The sequence below is a fragment of the Vitis riparia genome, chromosome 5 (assembly GCF_004353265.1).
Source record: "Vitis riparia cultivar Riparia Gloire de Montpellier isolate 1030 chromosome 5, EGFV_Vit.rip_1.0, whole genome shotgun sequence".
Classification (NCBI taxonomy): domain Eukaryota; kingdom Viridiplantae; phylum Streptophyta; class Magnoliopsida; order Vitales; family Vitaceae; genus Vitis; species Vitis riparia.
This window is the reverse complement of record NC_048435.1, coordinates 2,202,222-2,226,107: the sequence shown is the minus strand read 5'-3', so window position 1 is coordinate 2,226,107 and position 23,886 is coordinate 2,202,222. Positions and strand designations below refer to the sequence as shown.

The window sequence follows — 23,886 nt, the reverse complement described above, 5'->3', positions numbered from 1 at the left end:
CCTGAGCAGTTTGGGGTTGGGTCGGACCCAATCGGGGGGAAACATGTACATGTTGGGGGCGAGGCCCAGTCCAATAGGGTTGAAATTTGAATTGGGATGTGGAGCCGGTATTAAATTATTAATAAAAAAAAATCTGAGTGATACACTGATATATGCTTTCGGCAGGCTAGATATGGATATGATCTATTTGTACACAAAATATAGACGTATACATTCTGTTCTTTAATCGGACGGTCGGGAGAGCAGGAACAGAAGCAGCAGCCAGCGTACCATAAAAGGGAGTCGATGTGGTCGTGTCAGAGGGATCAATCTCTCAGATATTTTATTGATAGAGAAAATGTACGTAGCAGCTTCGGCGGCGGAGGGTTTGAGCAGATGGGGTGTGTACAGGGAGCTTCCAATGGCAGCGGCGCCCATGGCTAAAACGACGTCGTTCTATCGCCGGAACCCTCTTCTTGATCGCGTTTCTCTCGTCCGCGCCAAACCTTCCTTTTCCTGTTTTTGTGCTCTCGCCGGAGACGATGTGTTTTCGGTCACATCCGCCACTCAGTTCGACGTCGATTATCTTGGGCAGAGCACCAAAGGTGATTTGAATGTCAAATCCGACCATCTCGACTCTTTTGGTAACTTCACTCTTTCTGCCTTTTGGTATCGTTTCCCTCTCTCTTCCCCGGAAAGCTTCCCACTTCTCTTCACTTGTAGGCCTTGGGGGTCGATCAGCCTTGGAGGGTCCAATTGAGGAAGTTGCCAGGGCGGAAGCTGGAGAGGCTGAGGATTTGCTTCGCCACTTGGGTATCCCGGTACACTCATACTCCTCCCGCACATCCATATGCTCTATTCTGCAACCCCAACTCAATTATTATCATTATCTCTGATTATCCAATTTCAATTATTGATGGGCTTTCTTTTTCTGCTTGAATTTTTCTTGAATTTCGGCAGTCTGTACATGTTTTTGGGGGCTTGGAAAATTTTCTTAAACCCCTCCACTGCTGATTATCTTGACTACAAATTTCATCATTTTTCATTTTGGATTAAATTAGCTAATCTATTAGTTTAATCAAGTTTCCTTTTTGTTTCACCGGTTCCTGTTTTGCAACGCAAATCCTTTTGTCTTACTGCATTTGGTATGAGTGCACTAGTTTGAAGCCCACAGCTTAAAGCTAAAAACAGATTTATAATTAATAGGGTGTTGATGCTGCCAGTCATCTTTAATTGCTTCCATGTTTTTGACAGCGCGTATGCAATCAATAGCTTGCTCGGATTCATCATTGAACAACGCACCGACTAGTGACATTGGCCCAATTAATAAAGCATGCCTTAGTTATAGTTTGGAAGTAGTTTTATTGTTTTGAGCGAAAACGATTTGCTTCACATAAAACAAGACAAATTCATTCAAAATGTAATCAATCTAGATGAAGGACTTCAATGTGATTAGGAAAATTTAACAGTTTCATGCATAAAAAATACTAAAACTTTTTGCAAATAAATTGCTACAAATCAAAAGAAAATTTGAAAATCCTACAAATAAAAAATCCTATCGTGTGAAGATGATACTATTTTCTTTTATATGAAGCTTTATTACTCTATATTCTACATTCTATTCCATTGCATATCCTCAAATTTGTTGGAAGTTTTAAAGCATAATTAAAGATTAGGCTTGTCTTGTGTAAATGTACCTTAGAAGCAATAGGACACTAACTCTTGAAAAACAAAATAGGAAAATAAGTATGTCACACGAAGAAACTGCAGTAGACATACTAGCATAGGACCTATTAAGCAAACAAACAAAACAAAGCAAATCCAACATCTTTTGATTCATTAAAAAGGATAGAAAAGCAAAACAGGTGACATAGTTGCATATCCATATTTCTGATTCAAATTTTCTTGTGAATCCATCTATTTAAGAAAAAGTAGAGTCTAGAAATAAAGTATAAAATAAATTCATGATGTGGAATTTCTTGAAGAGGTTTTTCAGTTATGAGACAAAAATAACATCAAAACCTAACCATATACTTTTCAGATTCTTGATTTCTTAATGGGATCATTGCCTGACAACAAATGCTTCATTACATGAGTAGAGCAATGCAGTAGGTTTGCATGCTTTTTTGATAGGTGCTAATAATATGTCTTTTTTGCTTGCTCATCAGAAAAATGACTAGAGTAATGCAAAGGCTACCATAGCATAAAAAGAAAAGTCTTAATGTTGTTGTCAAAAGGAATGTGCAAAGAACAATTTGGATGGCATCTTGGAAATAATTCTCGTCTTTGGAAGCAACTAATCAGAAGAAGGCATTTTTTTTCCTTTTTAATGGTATTTGGAAAGACATTTTGGAAGCAAAAAAGGAAAAAAAAAAAAAAAAGAACTTTTTTCTTTAACAAAAGCTAGAAATTGTAAGTAAGAAAAAAAAAATTAGAGTAAGACATTACTTAGGAACCAAAACATTTGCTTTTCCCTACATCATACCACCTCTGCTGATATTTCTCCACAGCCAGTGCTACTATGTCAACCCCAGCCAGTGGCACAGCTAGTTGGCATTGTCACCAATAGAAAGACATTTTGGAAGCAAAAAATGAAAAAAAAAAAAAAGATCTTTATTCTTTAACAGAAGCTAGAAATTGTAAGTAAGAAAAATGAATTGAAGCAAGACATTTCTTAATTAGGAAGCAAAATGTTTGCTTTTCCTTACACCACACCGCCTCTGCAGATGTATCTCCACAGCCAACGTCACCATGTCAACCATAGCCAATGGCACAGCTATTTGAATTTTATGTTGGTGTCATGCATCATATTTACTTGCATAAGCTAAGTAGAATATTTGTTACAAATTTATAAAACATGTCACCAACATAAAATTCAAATATGTTGTGTCTTAGGAAGAGCAAACTATTGGAAATGAATAAGAGAAGAATGAAAATGACAAACGCTTTCATCAACTTGAATTTGGATCAAAAGGTCACAATCTATATCCACATTGGAGGAGTATGGAAGATAGCAGTGGGTTGTAAGTCACTGCCTTCTCTTCCGATTCTTCCAATTTCAAGAAGCCCATGCAGGAACAAGGATTAATTTTACTTCTCCACCTAGCTACTCTAGATAGCAGTGGGTTGTAAGTCACTGCCTTTCCGTAATGAGGATTTGAAATATCACACATTGATCAGCCAAAGAGAGATTCAACAACTAACAGCCAGTTTTTAATGGAATTCCTTGTTGGCTCTCTGTAAAATGCTTGTTTGATCAAGGACTTCTGGAACGGACAAGAGTATGATTAGGTTTAAATTTGAGTCTAGCTATAGAGAGTTTAAAAGGTCATGAAAGGAAAAAAGGTTAAAAATGGTAAGGTAAAGCAAAAAAGTTAAAAAAATATGTAGCAGTGTTTATTTTTGATAGGCAAATAAGGATGTGTCTATATATAGAAAAAAATTGCCAAACTAATGTGGTGAACACCGTATTCTAGAAGTGTACAAGTGAAGAATAAAAACTAGCTACTGTAGCTACAACCCTAGTTTAGGACTTGGAGCACAACCATTCAATGGTAACAGGGGCTGCAGAGTTATCTTATTGTGCATAATTGCTTTCCATCAACCTCACAGCATTTTCTGATATGCAGGGTCCTTTTTCATCAAGATATTCACCGCGTGGCATATTTTGTAGCCGTACATTGAATCTTCGGTCAATCAGTGCCATTGGATATGACATGGACTACACCTTGATGCACTATAATGTGATGGTAACGTCAACTTGTTTTTGTATTATGTTAAGAGGAGCTTTGGATTTTTAGAGATAACTCAAACCCAAACTAAAAAGTATACAATATTTAGCAAACATCACAAATACCATAAGGGAAAATCTCACCAAGGTGCATATCCTGACTCCACCCAGGGGGCATGATCTGTTTATAGACCAGCAGGAGAGTTACTCTAGAACCTTGTAAAGACACTTGTCCAAGGCATATGCTATGCCACAAATTACATTATATATGTTCAGGGATTGTTGGCAAAATTGGTCTGAACCTGCAATTGTATGTCATGAGGAGGCTTGTGGCTTTAGAGTGAAGTATGGTATATGCTAGGTGCAGATAGGCTGCAAAGCTCCTTAGTTTCTGTTAAGCCTATTTTGTGAACCAATGAACAATTAAAAATCTAATGGATCAATAACTGTTTGAATACATGACTACTTATCCAAGAGACAGATCTGACCAACTGGGCCTAATTTCTTGCCAAAAAACGTCTTCCTATAATACCAGACATGGTGCTAGTTGCGAACCCTGATTTAACTTTGAGGTTTTAGCATTTTTTCTAGGGCTTCAGTTTGTGTCTAGTTGTTGCCACTGTGCATTAGTTGCATAAGTAGATATGAAGGGGGTAGATTATGCACATAACTTGCAATTTTTTTGTTTTCTGCCTATACGATGGGAAAATATAAAGAAGAAGAAGAAAGAAAAAAGAAGCAAAAGAAACTAAAACTAAAATAACATAAAACCCCTTGGAGTGAGCAGGATAACATCTGAAACATGCAAATGCCAAGTTGAACCAACTCTTGAGGAAGTATAGGCATCTGTTGTCCATGTTCTTATTATGGAGCAGTCTTTTCACCCTCTTTATTGGGTTCCACCTAAGTTCTCAAAGTCAAGTTGGTCACTCTCAGTTTATCACTTTTTTTTTTTTTTAAATTGACAAGAAACTAGCAGTTTCATAAAAACATTGATTGGAATTTTGGATTGTCTAGCTGGATCAATATTGTAATGTTGAGGATTTCTGAAGTGAATATATAACTTTTTCGGTTGTTGGTCTGTATTCTGCATATTTTTCATGTCTATGTTTCATTGGAAAAAATATCTACAGCTTAGTTGATGAATATCTTGGGCATCTTTTCTGCCATTATATTATATTGACAACATTCTGTAGGAACTGCGTTTTGATTTTTCCAAATAAAGTTTTTTGGCAAATTATTGTTAAAACAGCACAAGAAATCTAGGTTGGACCACTTTCCTGTGTACAAAGAATGTGTCCCCTTTTGTTAGGCACTTTTCAATAATATCAATTTTGCCTATCAAAAAATAATCTAGGTCGGACCACTCAGTTCTAATTTTTCTCAGTATGTCTATTTATTTTAAACCTTTGTTTCTGATATCCTTCTTTCCTTGTTGTGTGCATCAAGTGTCTATATGTTAAAGCAGTATCATGAAGCTTACAGGTTTCTGGCTGCCTAGTTTTTTTATAAAAAAAAAACATGTTTCTGGCTACTGGCTGGTAATTTTTAATTTTAATAACATTATTCTCCTCCATGCATTTTTTTTTTGGCAAATAGAACATATAGTAATAGGATGGCGCCTACCGAATAAAATTATACTCCCTCATGCATTTGTATCTCCTATCTGCTTGGTCTAGCTTCATGGATAATTGAAAAAGGAGTTCCTTTGTCCATTTGAACTGGTGAGATTATTGACATGGGTTTATGCCCCTGGTGCAGGCTTGGGAAGGACGGGCGTATGAATATTGTATGGACAACCTAAGGAACATGGGGTTTCCTGTGGATGGACTTGCATTTGACCCAAACTTGGTGAAATCTTTATCTGTGCAACTAGAGAACTTTAAATTGTGACACCATTCTTAAATTTATTGAATTTGTATTCTCTTTCATGTTTTTGAGTGCATTCTGTTTGATTGTTTTGTGTAGGTTATTAGAGGCCTTGTAATAGACAAAGAGAAAGGAAACTTGGTTAAGCCTGACAGATTTGGCTATGTAAAAAGGGCTATGCATGGTACAACAATGCTAAGTACTCGAGCTGTAACGTATGTTTTAAGCTTTATCATTGTGATTATTCATATATCTGAGTTGTCCATTCTGTCAAAGACAAGAACAGTAGTGTGTCACATAGCGGACATGCAAAGCGAAAATCACTCCTTTGATAAGGATGCTAGCTGTATGATGTCCTCAGAAAAAGGCAGGCATGAAAGAATGATCCAAATGCTTTGGCCACAAAGAAAAAGGCCAAGAAATCATCCATTTGGGTTTTATTTTAGCCCAATGTGTTAATAAGGCGATGCAGCCAAATGTTGCATATATGATATACTTTCCTGTATGTGCAACATATTTCCTGCTTTGACCTGATAGACTTGCCTGTACCACCTGGTTAATGTGTACCCTAGATTTTCCCGATGTTTGTAATTTGATTTGCTAATTGTAGCAAGACTAGGGTAATATTTTCTAGAGTGCCTGTTAACTTTCTATGCATGGCAGTGAGATGTATGGGAGGGAACTGGTGGATCTGCGAAACGAAAGTCGATGGGTATTCCTCAATACACTATTCTCTGTTTCAGAAGCAGTGGCTTTTATGCAGGTAGGTTTTTGTTTTATTCTAAGCCACTATTTGAACATATAACTCATGTAACATCATACTTTAATCCATCTTGAAGATATATAAGTACAAGTCTTAGTTCTGCATTTGAAAAAAAAAAAAAAAATTACTTATTTCTTGTCATTTTTTATTGATAAGAAGCTGCATAAAAAAATATTACAAGAAAGAAATACAACCAAGGAGGATGGGGAGTCCTTCAAAGTGAAAGAGAAAAGAAAAGCTGCCACACGAAGAAGAAAGTGAACAACTGGTCCCTACAAGAGTTCCTGAGAGGAAACTAGGAGGAAAGATCTTGAAACACTGTCAAAATTTGGAAATATGTCAAATGTGCATTTAGCTCTATCTAAGCTATATACCATGTAAAATCATGGAGTATTGTGACTTTTCTATAGCCTTGACCTATATTCTTCCTTACCTTTTCTCCTTGTAACACCTTCAATCTGAATTAAATCACTCCTTAATAGTGCAGCAACTGGTCTTCATCACACATGACCAAATAGGCTTAACCATCTTAGATGTCTTCTCTCACCTTGTCAAGTCAGTAGCGCCTCTGAATTCCTGCATTTGAATTTGTTTCTTACTATTTTTTGGGTCATCCAATCATCTCAACACTCTCATTCAAGTTGAGCATCTTATGGATGTTTTTCTTTACTGCCTAGGATTCTACACCATAAAGCACATATCAGTTCTCTTAGTTTGACTGTTAACCCTACTTCATTTATCCTGCACTAACACTATAGGCTACATCATTTCTCTCTCCCACTCATCATGGATAATCAATCTAAATTGGGGAAAGAGTCACTTTTTGGGTTTATCCTGGCCTCATTCTTCTAGTTTTTAGCTAGCTGTCATTCCAACTATTTGTCTCGATCATGCTTATCCAGAAGCCTTTAGATTCCAAACATCATTCTAGAAAGTTTATCTCTCTCAAAATGACAAACTATAACTTTACAGAATGACAGATACTAATATATCTCTGCTTAGATCCCTACCTCCTTTCAAACTATAAATATATCATGTGTGTATCATAAAACTTTTTATATTTTTACATCTCCATTAGAGGCATATTGAATTGTGGTTCTAACTGTCTATCATGTTTTTGTATTTTCCTTGTGTAAACAATGGAAAATTTATGTTCATTAATGCCTTATATTTCACTTTCAGATGGTGGACAGATTAGATGAAGGAGCTATATCTGCAGAAATTGTTCCACTTCATTATAAAGGACTTTACAAGGCAATATGTTGCAGATTTTTTCCTTTTTTAATTCTTAATATGCTGCAGACTTTACAAGGCTATCATTTGAAATGGTCGCTTAGGTATATGCGAATTTCTTCCTTATTTTAATTCTTGATATGGTTTTCAGGCTGTTGGAAAGGCCCTCTTCAAGGCACATGTAGAAGGCCAGCTTAAGGTAAATATTGCCATTGAGTAATTTTCTTTTCTATTGTTAAATGTTGCGGTTCACAAGAATCAACTGATTGATGGCATCCATACAGCATGAGATAATGTCCAAGCCTGAATTGTTTGTTGAGCCTGATCCGGAGATGCCTTTGGCACTCTTGGATCAAAAAGAGGTATGCTTATAACTCTTCTAGTCTTTGTGACATGTGAAATTGTTGTAAGATCTCCTTATTCACTTGGATATTCTTTTCTATCAGGCTGGCAAAAAGCTTTTGCTTATTACCAACTCAGATTATCATTATACAGACAAAATGATGCAGCATTCCTTTAACAAATTCCTTCCCAATGATATGGGCTGGCGAGATCTATTTGACATGGTGACTAGACCTCAACTCATCCTTTTTACTGTATTCCACACTGTTTAATTGATTAGCATTCGTTTGCTCCTTCATCCAAGTGACTCAAGTCCCTGTAGAATAAGCTTGGGCTTAAGATGCTTTCTTGTCCACGAAAACTGAGAACAAGATGTTATCGTCCTGATGTTTGTGACAAGAAAGAATCCGAACATTTTCCTTGATACACAATGAAACGATTCTCTTCTCTTCTTTTCTTTTCCCTTTTTTTTTTTCTGGCTAAATTATAAAGAATGCCTAAACAATGTAGGAGTCACATGTGCTTTGCACTTCTGGCAGTTTTGTTGCCTTCATGTATTCACGTTGTTCTTGTGTAGGTTATAGTCTCTGCGAGGAAGCCAGAGTTCTTCCAAATGTCACACCCATTGTATGAGGTGGTGACAGATGAGGGTCTAATGCGTCCATGCTTCAAGGCTTGTACAGGTGATTTGTCATCACTGTACCTTGTTCTTCCTAAATTGTTGCACTTTATATCCTGATTATGAGGCAGATAAGTCAAAATGATTACTTTCTTGTGGTCACTTGTTTGATCTGTCAGTTTTGGTTGTCAATAAGAGGCGCATGTGTAACCTGGCATTTTTTTTTTTTTTTTTTGATAAATAACAAGAAGTATATTATCAAAAGGCAAACAACCACAAAGCATACAGGATGTATACAAGGAAGCCTAAACCTCTAAGAGCAAGATTTGAAACAAAAAACCTCACCAGCCCTTAAGTGGATGCCAACCACTCCAAAAAACCTATAAGTGAAACCTGGCATGTTGTATACAATCTAGCCCAACTCCACAAGTTACATACAAAAGAATTTTTGAGTTTCTATACTATTAAAGAGATTATTTGCCTCAACATGCCAGGTTATGTGTAACCTGGCATGTTGAGGCAGATAATCTCTTTTATTATAAGGCTCTTGTCCTTATCCTTTCTTCTTCTTCTTTTTTCCAAAAAATAAAAATAAAAATTGTTCTCTGGATTGAGTTTGTCCTCAGGAATTTATTAGTCACTATTAATTAAGAAATAAAGCAGATGAATATTTTTGAAGATATTTGTGCCCTTCTTAGTAGATATACGAAAAAAAAAAAAAAATGAGTATTCGATCATTGGTCTAGAGCATTTCCTATAAAGGTTACAAGGATAACCATTTCTTTGAATCGCTTGGAAAACATCCACTATTATCTGATCTCCCTAAACCTTTTTTCACTGATGAATCTTGGGAATGTGCCTGCCAGGCTGTATGACTTTTTTTTTTTTTTTTTTTTTTTTTATCGGAAACAAAATAGGTATTAAAGATGGATAAAAAATACATGAGGAGGCTGAGAAATTCTCCACAAAATTACAAAAATTGATCCACTATACAAGGAGACTTATACATTGGTTTAGTGCCACATGAGAATTTATAATATAAGCATCTCATCACTCCTTAAGGACGAACACATTTCCTTCCAAAAGCAACCTAAATAAAGCTCCTCTCATTTCTATCCAAACCCATTTGTTATACACACCGAATACCAATTGAGTTGAACAATATTGAGAGGAATGTCTTTAAAAGCATTGGTGCTAGAAGCCCAAAAAGAGAAATAGAAGTAAATTAGATCTCAAAGAGTCTTTGACATCTCCAGTTGTCCTAAAAAATCCTGGTGTTTCTTTCCTACCACACAAACCAAATTAATATTTTTTTTTATATAGGTAAAGAAAAGATCTATTGAAAAGAGCCGCCAAAAGAGCGGCTCAAGTTATACAATATCTATACACCCACTACCAAACCGGCCAAAAAGAACAAGAAAATAAGCGCCTAGTCGAATCAAAAAACAACCTTAACTAGAACTCAACCAATCAATAAAACTAACTAATGTTTGAGGGCGATCGGCTATAAACAACTTTGCCTCTGACCAAAGGAAAAAAACAAAATGGTATTTGAGTGTCTGGATCAAAAGCACATCATCATTGAAGGTCAATCTATTTCTTGTCTTCCAAACTGTCCAAAAGATGTATAGAGGAGCTGCTCTCCACACCTTCTTACGCTTTTTGCCCACAAAGAACCATGTCAACTAAGGAGAGTCTCTCTAACTAAAGAAGGTAGCACCCACACAAACCAAATTAATGTGAGACTAGTGATTTGCTAAAGAACCATGCCTCTAGTGGTGTTCCCCAAACCCCTATATGAGATGGTCATTATGTTGCATATGCTCCTTGGTGGAGCTCAATCCAAACTAGGTTGTCTGAATTGTCTATACCATAGCCCCAAAGCCATTAGACAACGTAAAAATGGACGATCAACCATTTCTCCACTCTCCATGCACATAACATATGAATGTCTTGTGCAAGTTTTGAAGAATTCTGTTTTCCAGAGATCACTTAATCTGCAAAATGTTAAATAAAATTGTAAACTGTCATGGTTCAACTATTTTGTGTATTCATCCTTTTTATATTCTTTGCAGGGGGCTTATACTCAGGAGGGAGTGCTCAGATGATTGAAAATTCCCTTAAAATCCATGGAGATGAGATTTTGTATGTCGGTGACCACATTCATACAGATGTAAGCCAATCAAAAGTACATCTGCGTTGGCGGACGGCTTTGATTTGTCGAGAACTTGAAGAAGAGGTTAGATTTTATATTTTACTTTTTATTCTATCTCTTTGATCAAAGCAAGGGTTACAATATATTTTTTGGAAATCCAGAGTTTGACTACTGAAGAATTACTTACAACAGTTATCATAATCAATGATATACTAATGACAATTAATTCCGACAGTTATCATTATCAATGACATACTAATGACAATTAGAACTGAAACTAGAAACAGAGAACGAAAAAGAAATTTTCTGACCTCAAATAATAATGCACAAAATTTGTGTATACTGTCGTTATAGTTTTATAAACAGGAGCAGTCTGATCAAAAGTTGAAATGTTTGTTCCTAAGTAACCTATAGCTTGGGGTGGGCTGTACATTAAAGAAAGCTTAATGCCTTTAATTGATTTTATTGATTGGGCGGGATCTTGATAGAGAGAGTTGTTTTTTGTGTTTTGTGTGTGTGTATATTTCTATTGCCTATCCAAAAAATTAACAGGATAATCTTAAACCATATATTTGAAAATGATATTTTCTTTCATATTTTTAACATTCTCAACTGATTAAATGCTGAAAATGGTCCCTTTTCATGTGTTATTAATTTGGAAATGCAGTATAATGCATTGATTCGTAGTAGCAGTCATCGGGCCACAGTGATAGACCTTATAAATCAGAAGGAAGTTGTAGGAGATCTATTTAACCAACTTCGACTTGCTTTGCAAAGGCGAACCAAGGGGCGGCCTGCTCAAGTAAGTTTTATTGGGTTGTATCACATTGTTTTTGTTGGGTCCAGTCACACAGTTCACTCTTATGACGTTTCATTTTGCTCCCACTTCAGATAGTCATCTTGTTCATCTAATATACATCCTGTTAATGAATTGCCATCTTTTCATACCAGTAAATTGTTCCTGTAATGTTTATAGCATATGATTTTGTACTCCCAAGTTGGAATCTGCAAAGTTATCATTTACTTTCCTTTCATATAGCTATCCTCTGAATTTTAATCAATTATACTTCTTTACAGATAAACTTGTATGTGATTTTACCCTCCCTCTTCCCTTCCCTCCACACAAATAACTTGTCCCTGTAATTTTTATTATATATGATTTTGCATTCTCCAATTGGAACTTATAAAGTTCTCCTTACCTTTTTTTTTTTTTGTGAAACTACCATTTGATTTTGAAGGCGATTTCACTTTATAGAGAATTTCTCCTGCTTCTTCATATGAACTCTACTTTTTACCATATTTTAGTTAGGCTCACATATGATTCCATGCTTAGTGGACCATATTCACTACGTTGCTAGAATCATTCCAATTAACAATGCATTAGCCTGAGATGGTAGCTCAGTTTAACTCAACTCTGTGAAGCCTTTTACCAGAATTTAGGATTAACCATTCAAGTCATCCTTTTCCACTGTGCTCTATATAAGATCATATCTTCTGATAAATCACTTGCTATTGCATCCTTTTTGAACCATAACCCATCATCTTTTTGTCCTTACTCTTTTCTGTAGTGCCTCCACTTAATCCACATCACTACTCAGTGTAAAAATTGGTTTATGCATCTTTTTTCATTCTAGCTAGTTTGTTCCATTCATCCATCTTAGCAGCCTCTTTTGAGCCATGCTCATTTTATGAAATCTTTTCTTTTTTTACTTTTTTTAACTGCCTAATCTTTTGTAAAATATAGTTGTTTCTCTTGATACAACAGTCCCGGAGCATTGGTCCACTTGTTTCATCTGCAATTTCTCTATTGGAAATGCCAACTTCAATCTTACCCTTATGGTTCAGTTGTACCTAGACACTGAAAATGGTCTTTCTTGTATCCTTTGGCAATCAATATTTGCCATCCCCTGTTTCTACACAGTTTAATAAATGATTGCAATTCATATATTCTTTGTACCATTCTAAACCTTAATGATTTAAAGCTCCTCTCCATAGTTTGAACTTACCACTTACGTAGTCTATAGGAAATAGCATGTACATGTGATTCTCCTCCCAATAGAATGATCCAAAAATTTTCTCAATTTTACTCAACTCAGGGAAAACTTAGTCAAGATAATGAGATGATGAATTATATTTCTCTTTTTTAAACTGTACTTCTGATTGGTAGATTCACCAAAATGGCTAAAAATGAGTAAAGAAGTAGAAAACAGAGACAATTGAAGCCCTTGTAATTGTTTTGAGTTGTAATACCTGTACCCACTGCCCAGATGGGTCTTGGTTTTGTCAGTACCCATTCCAACAAGTGATGTAGTTCTTTTTTAGGTGATTTATGGCCTTTTGCTATTTTTCAGACTCTTGCTGCAACTAATATGGATAATCAAGGACTCACTGAGACCATGCAGAAGCTACTTCTTGTTATGCAAAGACTAGACGAAAAAATTGCACCAATGTTAGAAGCTGATGGAGAGCACTTTAGCAAAAGGTAAGAGAAGGTTAGTTGCAGGAAAAAAAATTTTAATTTGTTGAAAATATCTCTTTACAGTTCTTTTTAAATTTTCTTTTGCAGCAAAAATTATCCCTGGAAAAGTTTTTCCTTCGAAGCAAATAGAGCCAGGAAATAGTTGACAACAATTTGTTCCTCTTAAATATATCCATTTCCAAACTCTATATGTTTAGTAACCTAAAAGCCTGTGGCTATACACGGACAACCTAAAAATACTCAGAGATTCTCCAAAAGAGGAAAAGAAGTGAAACTTTTACATCATTTGCTATTGCCTAAATGAAGTTTTTATAATTTGAGGTGTTTGGGTTAGTTATGTGTGTGAATGTCTTATGTTCCCTGCATATGAATTCATGAAATTGACCTGATGAAACCCTCTCATGTTAGGTGGGGCTTTCTTTCACGTGCGGGTCTTTGGGATAAAAGTCACTTGATGAGACAAATTGAAAAGTATGTGCTTTGCCTTCATTATGCTTTCTTCTTTTCTTATGTAGGAGTAACTAAACTTCATAAACTAAGGGTTCTACTTTCATATGATCCTTACAATATCTTCCAATTGCAGGTATGCTGATATTTACACCTCTAGGGTCTCAAATTTCCTACATTATACACCCTTTATGTATTTTCACTCACAGGAACAGGTATTCAGAGTATTATGGCTTTCTGCATCATATTTTCTGCCTTGTTTTTACCCCCATTATATTGCATAAATAGGTAGGACACGACAAGGACAAAGGGCGTGATTATATCATTCGAATAATCATTCAAAAGTAGAGTATACTATTTGAATAATCATTCAAAAGTAATGTCTTGCTCTCATGTAGGCAGCAAAGCAGCACTCCATAGTTTCCCTTCTCTGCATCATCTGCTGTTTCTGTCTCTTTAACTACATCCTCTTCTCATTCTAACTTATACTTTATATTTTGTTTCCTGGTGTAGACTCTCGCTCATGATTCATACTCTTGGTACCAGTCACAATTTAATGGACTGATGTTAAAGACCAGAGTTAAACCAGAAGATCTTCCTGTTAAATTTACTGATAGCAATGATGGTCATTGACATTACAGCGGGCATGGGATTTTAAGACATTGATCTGTAAAATGCCCAAAAAAAAAAGTTTGAGGGAATAAAAGAGTGAGCATATGGGGTATGGATTTTGTTCTTGATCAATGTGATGGAAAAGTTCCTGTTACATGGAAATAACATCATGTATATGTTCTCTAAAGTATATGATTAATAAAGTATCTGAGTGTTTCCTAAATGCTGTTGCTGCTAATGATTTTGGAACACTACTGTATATTAACTTACCTCACCCAGAAGCTCTGCTGCTTCATACAAAGCGAGGAAGATAAACATGAACTAGTAATGAGCAACCTTCGGTGGGACTGGAGTGAGATTCAATTCTGGTGTACATTCCAAACTCTTCAATAAAGGATTTGCATTCTGCAACAACATTTCAACCTTAACAGGCAACAGGAAGCTGCCTCACTCATCAACATCATTTCTCATTCAATCAACTTGGAGTGGGAATAGAAATAGACTCTGTTTGGTACGTAGGAATAGGAATGAAAATATAATCAAGAAAGTAGTTAAAACCCTAATAAAGATGAGATGATAGAAAGGAAAGAAATCAAAATCTCGTATTGATACATTTTTATTTTATGTTCTTGTTAAAAATAATTTTAAAATATTAATAAAAAAAATGAATTGATTCTAAATTATTGATTTTTAAATTTAGAACCCGTTTGATAGTGATTTTATAAAGCGTTTCTAATATTTATAATATTTGAAAATTTTTATTTACTGTTAAACACATTCATAATCCCTCGGTTTTGATGTTGAAAGGTTTGAAATGAAGTTGGGACAAAAAAAGATAAAAGGAAAAAAAAAAACCAGCAGAAGAAAAATAAAAATAAGTTTAAATTTAATCAAATAAAATGTGGATAAAAATAAGTTAAAAATAGGGCTCCTCTGATGCTTTGCTTTGGAAGAAAGGAAGAAAGACGGCAGTTTTATCCACAGCCAGGTAAATCCTAACCCTGAAACCCCCGGCACTTCTACTTCTTGCTCTTGTCGTAATTCCAGAATGTGATTTCTTTCAGCAAAAGGCATGGCACTCTCCGAAGCCTGCAACTGTTGATGGTTAGAGTTGTGGGAAAATGAAGAAGTTGAGATGGGCAATGGACGGTGGGTTTTGGGAATTGGATATGTCGACGGCCACCACTCTCGATGGAGTGGCCAGAGCTGTTCCAGATGACCCTCTTCCTTTAGGGTTGTCTAGAGGCACCAGGCTTTCCAGACCCATGCAGATTGATTTCTTCCAGCGCTTCATGTCCATGCCTTTTGTCCCCTCTTCCTCCATTTCCACTCACGGCTTCTCCCTTCAACGCGTTTTCACCTTCCCCTTCACTGAGAATTGGTATGTATTTTCTTTCAATTCGCCTCTTAATTTTTGTACTCCATTGTAAACCTCGCACCCGCCACAAGATCAACATAGTTGGGTTTGAAGTCATGCAGGTTTGCCTCTGTGCTGGGTCAGTTCAAATTTCAGAAGTTTGTGTCTTCTGTTAAAGAGGGTAGATTGCTGCAACCCTCTGAATCATCCTGGCTGCAAGGCATTGGAAGGCGTTTCTCAGATAAATCATTGTATGCCCTTGGTTTGTCCTCGGAGCTCCTGATAACACCTGATGATACCCTTCTTGTTAGCTTAGAAGCATATGGTGATAAGAAGGTTCCTCGAAAGAAAGCCGTCTTTCTTCACAAGGTAAGTGTGCATAACTGCTCCAATTGTATCATTTTCATAGTCTTGATGAGGATATATGCCTTTAAGAATAGCTTGTTTGGCATCTATTTGATTGTGCTTGCAGTTTCCCAATCACAATTTAATGGTGGAGGCAGTTTGGCCAGGCCTTTTTGTTGACAAATTTGGTACTTATTGGGATGTGCCATTGTCAATGGCAATTGATCTAGCTTCTGTAGCTTCTGACTCTGGTGCTAGTTATCATTTGTCTGTGCACCATAACACGGGGACACCCAAGCAGTTTGATGGCAATCAGACCCATGAAGTACCTGCTACCCTGCTTCCGGGCTTGTGTGCCAAAGGTGCTTTTGCACTTAAGAAGAATATTGATCTGTGGAGAAGTAAAGCGAAGAAGTTGAAGATGGTGCAACCATTTGACATATTCCTGTCTAATCCTCACATTTCATTTTCAGGAATTATTGGTGAGATATAGCCTCCTCGCTTTCCCAACTTTATCTCTAAATGGATCAAGGTGGAACTATTTACTCTAGGTGCATGGTCATTTGTTTTGTAATTCGAAACCACTGGAAATGCTTTTGAGCTTTGTGCAATATTAAGGGACTACGACCCTCAGTACTTGTCTGTAGACTATATCATGCAAGTGGTCATCAAGCAATGAACCACTCATTTACTTAGGTGGCTTAAAAGTTTTCATGATTGAGGGTCCTATATTTCTTGTGTTGCCTTTGCACAGCACTTGTGATCCCAGTTTTTTCTTTGGAATATGCCAATTTGTAACCTTTGTCTTGTAATAGCAGAGTGTTTAGTATGTGGGTTGAACTTGTGTGACTGCTTGGTAATCAAATCATCAATCAGCTTGGGGTTTGCTAGTTGTTACAATCATTTGCTCCTGACCATTTTGTCAGCTGTTATAGCATTCTGAACTCTGAGACTGACCATCATTACCACCATTCTCCGTTGTCAGATTTCAAATATATTCATCACTTCCATGATATTCCAATTCTTATTTGTTTATACTTTACAAATTGGGTCCATCTTTTCACACCTATAGGTGCTGCGGGGACTGCTTGTCTCGGAGATAATTCAGTCAGGGTGCAAGTCGAAGATGAATCGCATGGTTTTAAAGGTTTCAAGCTTCATCTTCCTGGGGTAAAGTCTGCTCTTTTAGCAGATATATTCGCATCCGTGGCATTTACAGCGCAGCATGGAAATTTTCAAAGGCCATTCCTGGATCTTACCCAATTTTATGCACGCTTGGATTTTCCTTCTGGTTCAAAATTTCTAGCAGGCACTACACGTCTGACCCAAGATCTCTACAACTCTCAACAGCCAAGTCTGGAAGCATTCCAGGCCATTTGCCCTACTGCCACCCTTTCGCTTCAGCAACAGGTTTGTGCTTTATCTCTCATGAGTTCTGATATTTGTATATTTGCAAAATGCTTTGCGAATCATGACTAGACTAATGTAATAACAAGAAAGAGAATTATCAGCTGATAGAATCATGTTGTTAAACAAACTTATTTTGGTGACAATAGTTCTTATCTGTGCGTTGAACCGTATTGCTGTCAAAATTGACTTGAAATTTTGCTGATAAAGAAAGTAAAGGCACAGCCTTGAAGTTGGATGTCAACATTGGATTTCTGCTGGTTTGCCTTTCTGAAATTTCCCAATTCAGGGCTCTTTTAGGTTCCAGATTGTGAGTATTTAGGGTTACTCTTGTTGGTGTTTGATTATATTCATATTAGGATTGCAGGCATCTGGCCTTCAGATCAGACACCATGCATTCCCTCTAGGGTTAATGTGGGACTAAATTTTAGAATTAATTATGTTTGAACAATATTTCTCAATAGTTTTCAAGAATTTAGAAAAGAGGAATTAACTAGTGTCAGGTGTATCTTTCTCAAAAAATTTGACCAAATTTTTCTGATTGGGCAGCATTTGATGTTCTAAGATTTTGACAATTTTTTGTTTGCCTTCTTTTGCCCAAGTTCAGAAGGAAATTTGGGAAATCTTCAATTCTTTGTTCACCTATATAATCATTTTGCTGAGGAACCAGTTGTAACCTTTACCATATACTTATTGCAGATTGTTGGACCTTTCAGCTTCAGAATTGATTCAGGAGTTGCTGTCAATTTGAGAAATAGAGAGTGGCATATAGATGTGGATGAACCAGTATTTGCCATTGAATATGCATTGCAAGTCCTCGGTTCAGCAAAAGCCATTGCCTGGTATTCCCCTAAGCATGAGGAGTTCATGGTAGAGCTTAGATTTTTTGAGACATAAATCTTTTTCCCCTGTATTATCTTCTTTACATGACTATTTTAGGAAGATCCATCACTGCGAGAAATGTCAAAAACTACTCTGCTTGGTAAACTGGCTTTAAACTCTTAAAGTTGTAATTTGCTCGGGCATTGCAGAAGTAAACACTCTTAGACTGCAAGTTGATTGAACGGTGATTAAATGCATGTATGTTAAGTACAACAGGGAATTACAATTAAATGCATCAACTAAAAATTTTGGTTCATGTTCATAGAATTTTTCCCTAAACTGATCTGAGAACTCCATGCCCTTGAGTGTTGGGGAGCCTGGTTGAGACTTTCTACACAAGTGCCAAGAATATTGAACTTGAATGATTTGATATAAATTTCTTGAATTTCCTCTTCTTTCTGGTACAATTCAAATTTTCTCAATAGAATGGAAGCTTACATTTGCGTACAGTATGATGCCTGCCATGACTAGTGGCTGGACAACCTGAAGGAAGCTGTAGGTGCTCTTCGTTATACTGGACACTCATGAGGCAGAGTCCATGGGGTGGTGCAGACAATGCGTATTTAGCAAGCTCCTTTCGATCTCGAGTGGCCAAAATCCAGGGAACAATATTAGGAGGAATTGCTTCCCTTCCTATTTGAAGCAACAGAGCAACCTGCAAAGATGAAATCAGACAAATGCTTTTTCCTGTCAAAGATCCATTGTGAAGACAGTAACCACCATGAAGCAAATGTGATTGGCTATAAACTGGTGAAATAGACGAAGGTTTTGGATATGGATCATATACAGAAAGAACAGAATGATTTACCATATTTCTCACTTGTCGATACAAGAAACCCGAACCTTCAACTTCAAGCTGCAAAAGAGCTCCCTGGGCAATGATACAATTAACCATCAGTTCCAAAAACATCTACATAGAATGAGAGAAGGTTAAAACAGATACAACTGAATCTCTCACAGACTACCATACGAAATAACAGTTCTTTTAAAGTGCCATTCTTCTGAAGCTTGCAATTACCATTTCATTGACATCGAACCGGAAAATATTCTTAACTGGGTTTGGTGACCGATCATTATGTGATGCATTGACAAAAGCAGAGAAATCATGCTTTCCAATGAAATGCTTTGCGGCCTCCCTCATGGCAAGAGTATTGAGTTTATATACACTATGGTATGCATAATGATGCAGAAAAGGATCCATGACAGCGTCATTATATATCTTATAATGATAAATCTTGCTCTTCGCTGAAAAACGGGCATGGAATTCAGGTACTGCTGGGCTAATCTCTCTAACTCGGATATCAGGAGGAAGAAGACCATTTAGGGCTGCATGGATGCTTTCCAAGCCATCATAGTTGAAAGGAGTAAGAAAGTGTGCCACCTGAAAGCTTAACTGATTGTAACTGGTAAGTTTGTTTGGTCGTTGGAGGATATCCTTTCTCAATCCTCACAAGAGTAAGAAAATCAGACCTGACCCCAGGCATGGACTCCTGTATCTGTTCTACTTGCACCTACCAAGTACAGGTCCTCCCTATCTAGCTTTGTCGCTCTAGTTAATGCTTTTTCCACAATGCACTGTATGGTTGGGGGTGACTGCTGATATTGCCAACCTGGAACAAATAGTATCATGAGGTTAAGACAATGACCGTGATGACAAAATAAGCTTAAAGTCTTGGGAGATCTTAAAAATTATGCCCATATTTGAAACATGAAGACCTAAGAAAGTTGGCTTGCCAAAAGATAAACGGCATGAAGGAAGCAATGGCTATGCTGTGCTACAAAATTCCCTGACTTTTTGGAGAGCCTATTTATTTACAAGAAGGTGTGGATTTTGAAATCCTGAGAGTTTATCAAGATCTACTGTTCTTCCTGCTAAAACCACAGGGTTTCTCATTCTCTGACTTTGAGATCCATACAAATTGAGGATGTCCAAAATTATTCCTTCTAGTTGAGACTTGTAAATCCCATGTGACGTGGTTTCGATCTTTGCTTTTCATCACCTCTTCTAGCAATGTGACCTTCACCTCTACTTCCAACCTGGCCACTGCTACTCTCACCACCACAATCGAAAGCGGTTGCTATTGCTTCAATTGCCAATGCTGCCACAACTTCTGCCACCTTGGCAACAATACCACCACTGCTATCACCGCCATTGCCACCAGTTCCACCACCCCTAATGTCGTTGCTATCATCACCCTGACCATCAAACCATACCTCCTCCAAAATTCTACAGCCCCTGCAGCCATCACTAAAAATGCGGACGCCACCATGACATAATTAGCCGCCACCACCACCACCACCACCACCTCCTTCACTGTCACTGCCACTGCATGCCATTTTATGCTCTACCGCACCACATATTGACTAAATTTCCAAAATTGACATGTTGCAATCTGAGAGATGTTCAATTAACTAAGTCCTGTACCTTAGTTACAACTAAGTCCAATTTTCTATAAAAAAAGAAAAAAAAAATTACTTCTGCACCTTGCTTACAACTAAACTTCCTTGCCAATCAATTATTAAAAATAAAGCATTAAAAGTAAGTATTTTTCCCAATAGAAATTTACATATTGAAAGCAGAGATGGAAAAGTGAATTGCATCATTGCTGGATAAAAGTGAAGCTTGAATAAAAAATGGATGAACAACTAAACAAGAAAAGAGAACACAAAGGATGCAAAAATACTCAGGTTGCTCACCCACATTATGCCCAGATACTTGAGAAATGGCAACAGAAGAACCTTAACAGAGGTCACAATAACAACGGAGTTGTGCAGAATCCAAACTGGAACCCAAGGCATGAACACAACCAGTCTGTTCTCCCGCAAAAAACAAAGCAACTTTGGTACCATGAGGATGATTTTTTAAGTTCATTGGGGGTTTCAAACACAAGAAATACCCAATTCCCTTGGACCAATTCTGAAATTTACATTTCCTTGCATAATACTAAACACAGATTGGTGTTTTAGACCCACTTCCCCAAAATTCACACACAAAGAATAACAAATCGGTTACCCAAGGATGCAGGTAGCATCAGATATTAAGGTTCAAAGTGCAATGCCTGAGAATGGTGAGATTGAGATTGCCCCCCCAAAAAAAGGATGCCACTTGCTTCTCTGGTTTAGGGAGTTGTCTTGAACTAAAGACTAAATATATGAGCATAGACTAATGGAAACAAACAGAAATCAGAATCACAGAGTTCCCAAACATGATATTACGTATATATGATCATGAATAAAAGATCTTCACTTCAACGAAAATGTGAAAAAATCTAAAGCTAAAGACCCAACCTGAATAACGGGTGCCCTCATACGCTATAACCAAACGCCATTTATAACCACTAGCACTGGTCTTACCCAAGTGGATGGAATCGCCGCCGCCGCCGCCGCCGCCACCCCCACTTCCACCACCCCCATCATTCAGACTCTGCTAAAAATTACAAAAATCAGCCGCAACAACATCGCTATCATTATCATTAGAGAGAGAGAAAGACATAGAAAGAGAAAGGAGAGACAACCCAGAAGCATACGCAGGAAGAGAGAGATGAATTTGCATTTACATTCAGAGGAGGAGCAGCGAGGCCTCCCACCACGCCGTAACTCATTTCTCTGTTTCCCTCGCTTCTGTTTTCCGCCTTTTGGGGATAACACTCCCCAAAACGCTGCGTTTTGGTTCAGACTGCAGATCCCCAAAACGCTGCGTTTTGAGTATCTCTCAATATTTTAGTGATAAAACAAAATTAATAATTAAATAAATAATTATATTTATACCATTAAATCAAGTAAGTAATTAATAAATAAATATAATTATAAGGTATGGAATTGACGCCTTATAATTTTCCTAAAATTGTATAATTTTCGCAAATAAAAAAAGTCTAGAAATTACTAAGAGTTTTTTAATATAGCTTTTTCCATCACACATCTACTAGTATTTTTTTTTTCATTGATATTTCATTATCATAATTTTGTTGAACATAACTACTTTCTTATTAAATTACTTTACAATTAGAATTATTCCACTTGATCTTTCGAAAAATTCAAATTTATTATTATATCAAAATTGACCATCTATAAAAATTTATTATAATATAATCTAGTTCAATCCGAAAACAAATTGATTTTTATTAGTATGAAAATTCATTATAATGATTTTGGGGAATATAACTACTTCGGTATTAAATTTCTTTTTGGTCAAGTTTTCATACTCCTATTCTTCAAAAGGAAAAATTGATAATCAAATTATCAAATGTGTTTTATTCCTATTATTATACTACATGAAAATAACGTATGAAACATATTATTTTCACATGTAAGTTTGATTGAATGTTCTTGATCGGGTTTTGACCATCTTATTTGAAAACCAATTGGTAGTTACTAAGGGTGAGTCAAATCTTTTATCACATTCAACATCACTTCTCAAATGCTTATTTTAAAACCCATCAATTGGGTAACCCATCCCTGGACTTAAGAGTGGCATTATTGCACCTCAACATGACGCTCCTATGACTCAAAACCCTAACCCGAGTCTGACTCTGATACTAATTCTTGGATTAGGTTTTGATAATTTCATTTAAAAACCAATTGGTGGTTAGTGAGGGTAAGTCAAGTCTTTTATGACATTCAATAGTAAGCCTATTCTAAGAGTCATTATTCAAGTGACCCATCCTCATATTTAAAAGCGATATTATAGCACCCTAACACATAAATAGTTTTATGAAATATTAAGCTAACTTTTTCATGTTAAGAATAAAATAACTAAATTTTTTATAAGTAGTTACTTTTAGCATTACATATTACATGTGTAATCTTTAGGAGTCTTTTCTTAAGTAAATATTTGATTCTTGAAAAGTATTAAAGAAATATGAAAATTATTATTATTTTTTTTAATATTTGAACGTCAAGGAAAAAAAAATATATGAAAAGAATACCAAAGAAAATAATAGAGAAAATAATAATATCAAACCCTAACCTCGACTTTGACTCTGATACTAATTCTTGGATCGAGTTTTTGATCATTTCATTTAAAAACCAATTGGAAGTTAGTGAGGGTAGGTCAAACCTTTGATGACATTCGACATTAAACCCCACAAACCTATTCTAAGAGTCATCGTTTAGGTGATCCATCCTCAGATTTAAGAGCGATATTATTGCACCCTAACACATATAAATAATTTTATGAAATATTATGCTAACTTTTTCATGTTAAGAATAAAATAACTAAAATTTTTATTAGTTATTGTTACCATTACACCTTACATGTGTAATCTTCAGGAGTATTTTCTTAAGTAAATATTTGATTCTTGAAAAGTATTCAAGAAATATGAAAATTATTAATATTTTTTTTAAATATTTGAACGTCAAGGGAAAAAATATATGAAAAGAATATCAAAGAAAATAATAAAATATTTTGCTATTTATTTATTTATTTATTAGATAAAAACTAAACAAAGTTTTCAAAAAAATACATTTCTTAATAAATTAAAAAAAATTATAAATATCCAATACCACACAAGACATATGGTGTATATGAAAAACCACTTATAAGATTTACCATAAACTCCGTAAATGTAAAAAAACGAATTGACCTAATTGATTATTGAATAAATTCATTAATATTTCCTTACTTCAACCATACAACATCAAGAGCTTCTTTATGAATTTCTCAATTGC

At 36.0% G+C, this 23,886-nt stretch overlaps 3 protein-coding genes across 8 annotated transcripts; 2 read left to right on the top strand and 1 right to left on the bottom strand.

The window, feature by feature from the left end:
* The first annotated feature begins 208 nt into the window (after positions 1-208).
* Positions 209-14,466, top strand: LOC117914666 (5'-nucleotidase domain-containing protein 4). Of its 3 annotated transcripts, XM_034830094.1 has the most exons (17): positions 212-623; positions 703-800; positions 3,609-3,728; positions 5,471-5,560; positions 5,678-5,793; positions 6,242-6,341; positions 7,524-7,595; positions 7,726-7,773; positions 7,859-7,936; positions 8,021-8,140; positions 8,494-8,599; positions 10,611-10,774; positions 11,358-11,492; positions 13,042-13,172; positions 13,578-13,640; positions 13,753-13,831; positions 14,130-14,466. In XM_034830094.1, the coding sequence occupies exons 1-17, from the start codon at positions 338-340 to the stop codon at positions 14,247-14,249; spliced, it is 1,926 nt and encodes a 641-aa protein (XP_034685985.1). In that variant the 5' UTR covers positions 212-337; the 3' UTR covers positions 14,250-14,466. The 3 variants fall into 3 exon arrangements, with proteins under 3 accessions (XP_034685987.1, XP_034685986.1, XP_034685985.1); XM_034830095.1 differs by lacking the exon at positions 3,609-3,728 and having other exon boundaries at positions 211-623; XM_034830096.1 differs by lacking the exons at positions 13,753-13,831; positions 14,130-14,466 and having other exon boundaries at positions 209-623; positions 13,042-13,182.
* A 662-nt stretch (positions 14,467-15,128) lies between these two features.
* Positions 15,129-18,391, top strand: LOC117914803 (protein TRIGALACTOSYLDIACYLGLYCEROL 4, chloroplastic). Its single transcript, XM_034830278.1, has 6 exons — positions 15,129-15,216; positions 15,293-15,609; positions 15,708-15,954; positions 16,058-16,412; positions 17,003-17,340; positions 18,037-18,391. Exons 2-6 carry the CDS (start codon positions 15,350-15,352, stop codon positions 18,232-18,234), a joined length of 1,398 nt encoding a protein of 465 aa, XP_034686169.1. The 5' UTR covers positions 15,129-15,216; positions 15,293-15,349; the 3' UTR covers positions 18,235-18,391.
* A 166-nt stretch (positions 18,392-18,557) lies between these two features.
* Positions 18,558-21,832, bottom strand: LOC117914805 (tRNA pseudouridine synthase A 1). Of its 4 annotated transcripts, none has more exons than XM_034830281.1 (6): positions 21,777-21,832; positions 21,508-21,643; positions 19,690-19,829; positions 19,238-19,612; positions 19,028-19,090; positions 18,558-18,874 (listed from the first exon to the last, which is right to left on the bottom strand). In XM_034830281.1, the coding sequence occupies exons 1-6, from the start codon at positions 21,819-21,821 to the stop codon at positions 18,638-18,640; spliced, it is 996 nt and encodes a 331-aa protein (XP_034686172.1). In that variant the 5' UTR covers positions 21,822-21,832; the 3' UTR covers positions 18,558-18,637. The 4 variants fall into 4 exon arrangements, with proteins under 4 accessions (XP_034686172.1, XP_034686170.1, XP_034686173.1 ...); XM_034830279.1 differs by having other exon boundaries at positions 21,747-21,828; XM_034830282.1 differs by having other exon boundaries at positions 19,274-19,612; positions 21,747-21,828.
* Positions 21,833-23,886: the final 2,054 nt, after the last annotated feature.

Coding starts and splice junctions, on each gene's coding strand:
- LOC117914666 (XM_034830094.1), top strand. CDS start 338: ATGTACGTAGCAGCTTCGGCGGCGGAGGGTTTGAGCAGATGGGGTGTG. Junction 7,596..7,725: donor ATTATAAAGGACTTTACAAG/GCAATATGTTGC, acceptor TATGGTTTTCAG/GCTGTTGGAAAGGCCCTCTT. Junction 7,937..8,020: donor CACTCTTGGATCAAAAAGAG/GTATGCTTATAA, acceptor CTTTTCTATCAG/GCTGGCAAAAAGCTTTTGCT.
- LOC117914803 (XM_034830278.1), top strand. CDS start 15,350: ATGAAGAAGTTGAGATGGGCAATGGACGGTGGGTTTTGGGAATTGGAT. Junction 15,955..16,057: donor AAGCCGTCTTTCTTCACAAG/GTAAGTGTGCAT, acceptor TTGTGCTTGCAG/TTTCCCAATCACAATTTAAT. Junction 16,413..17,002: donor TTCATTTTCAGGAATTATTG/GTGAGATATAGC, acceptor TCACACCTATAG/GTGCTGCGGGGACTGCTTGT.
- LOC117914805 (XM_034830279.1), bottom strand. CDS start 21,821: ATGAGTTACGGCGTGGTGGGAGGCCTCGCTGCTCCTCCTCTGAATGTA. Junction 21,644..21,746: donor ATTCATCTCTCTCTTCCTGC/GTATGCTTCTGG, acceptor AATTTTTAGCAG/AGTCTGAATGATGGGGGTGG. Junction 19,091..19,237: donor GGTTCGATGTCAATGAAATG/GTAATTGCAAGC, acceptor ATCATTGCCCAG/GGAGCTCTTTTGCAGCTTGA.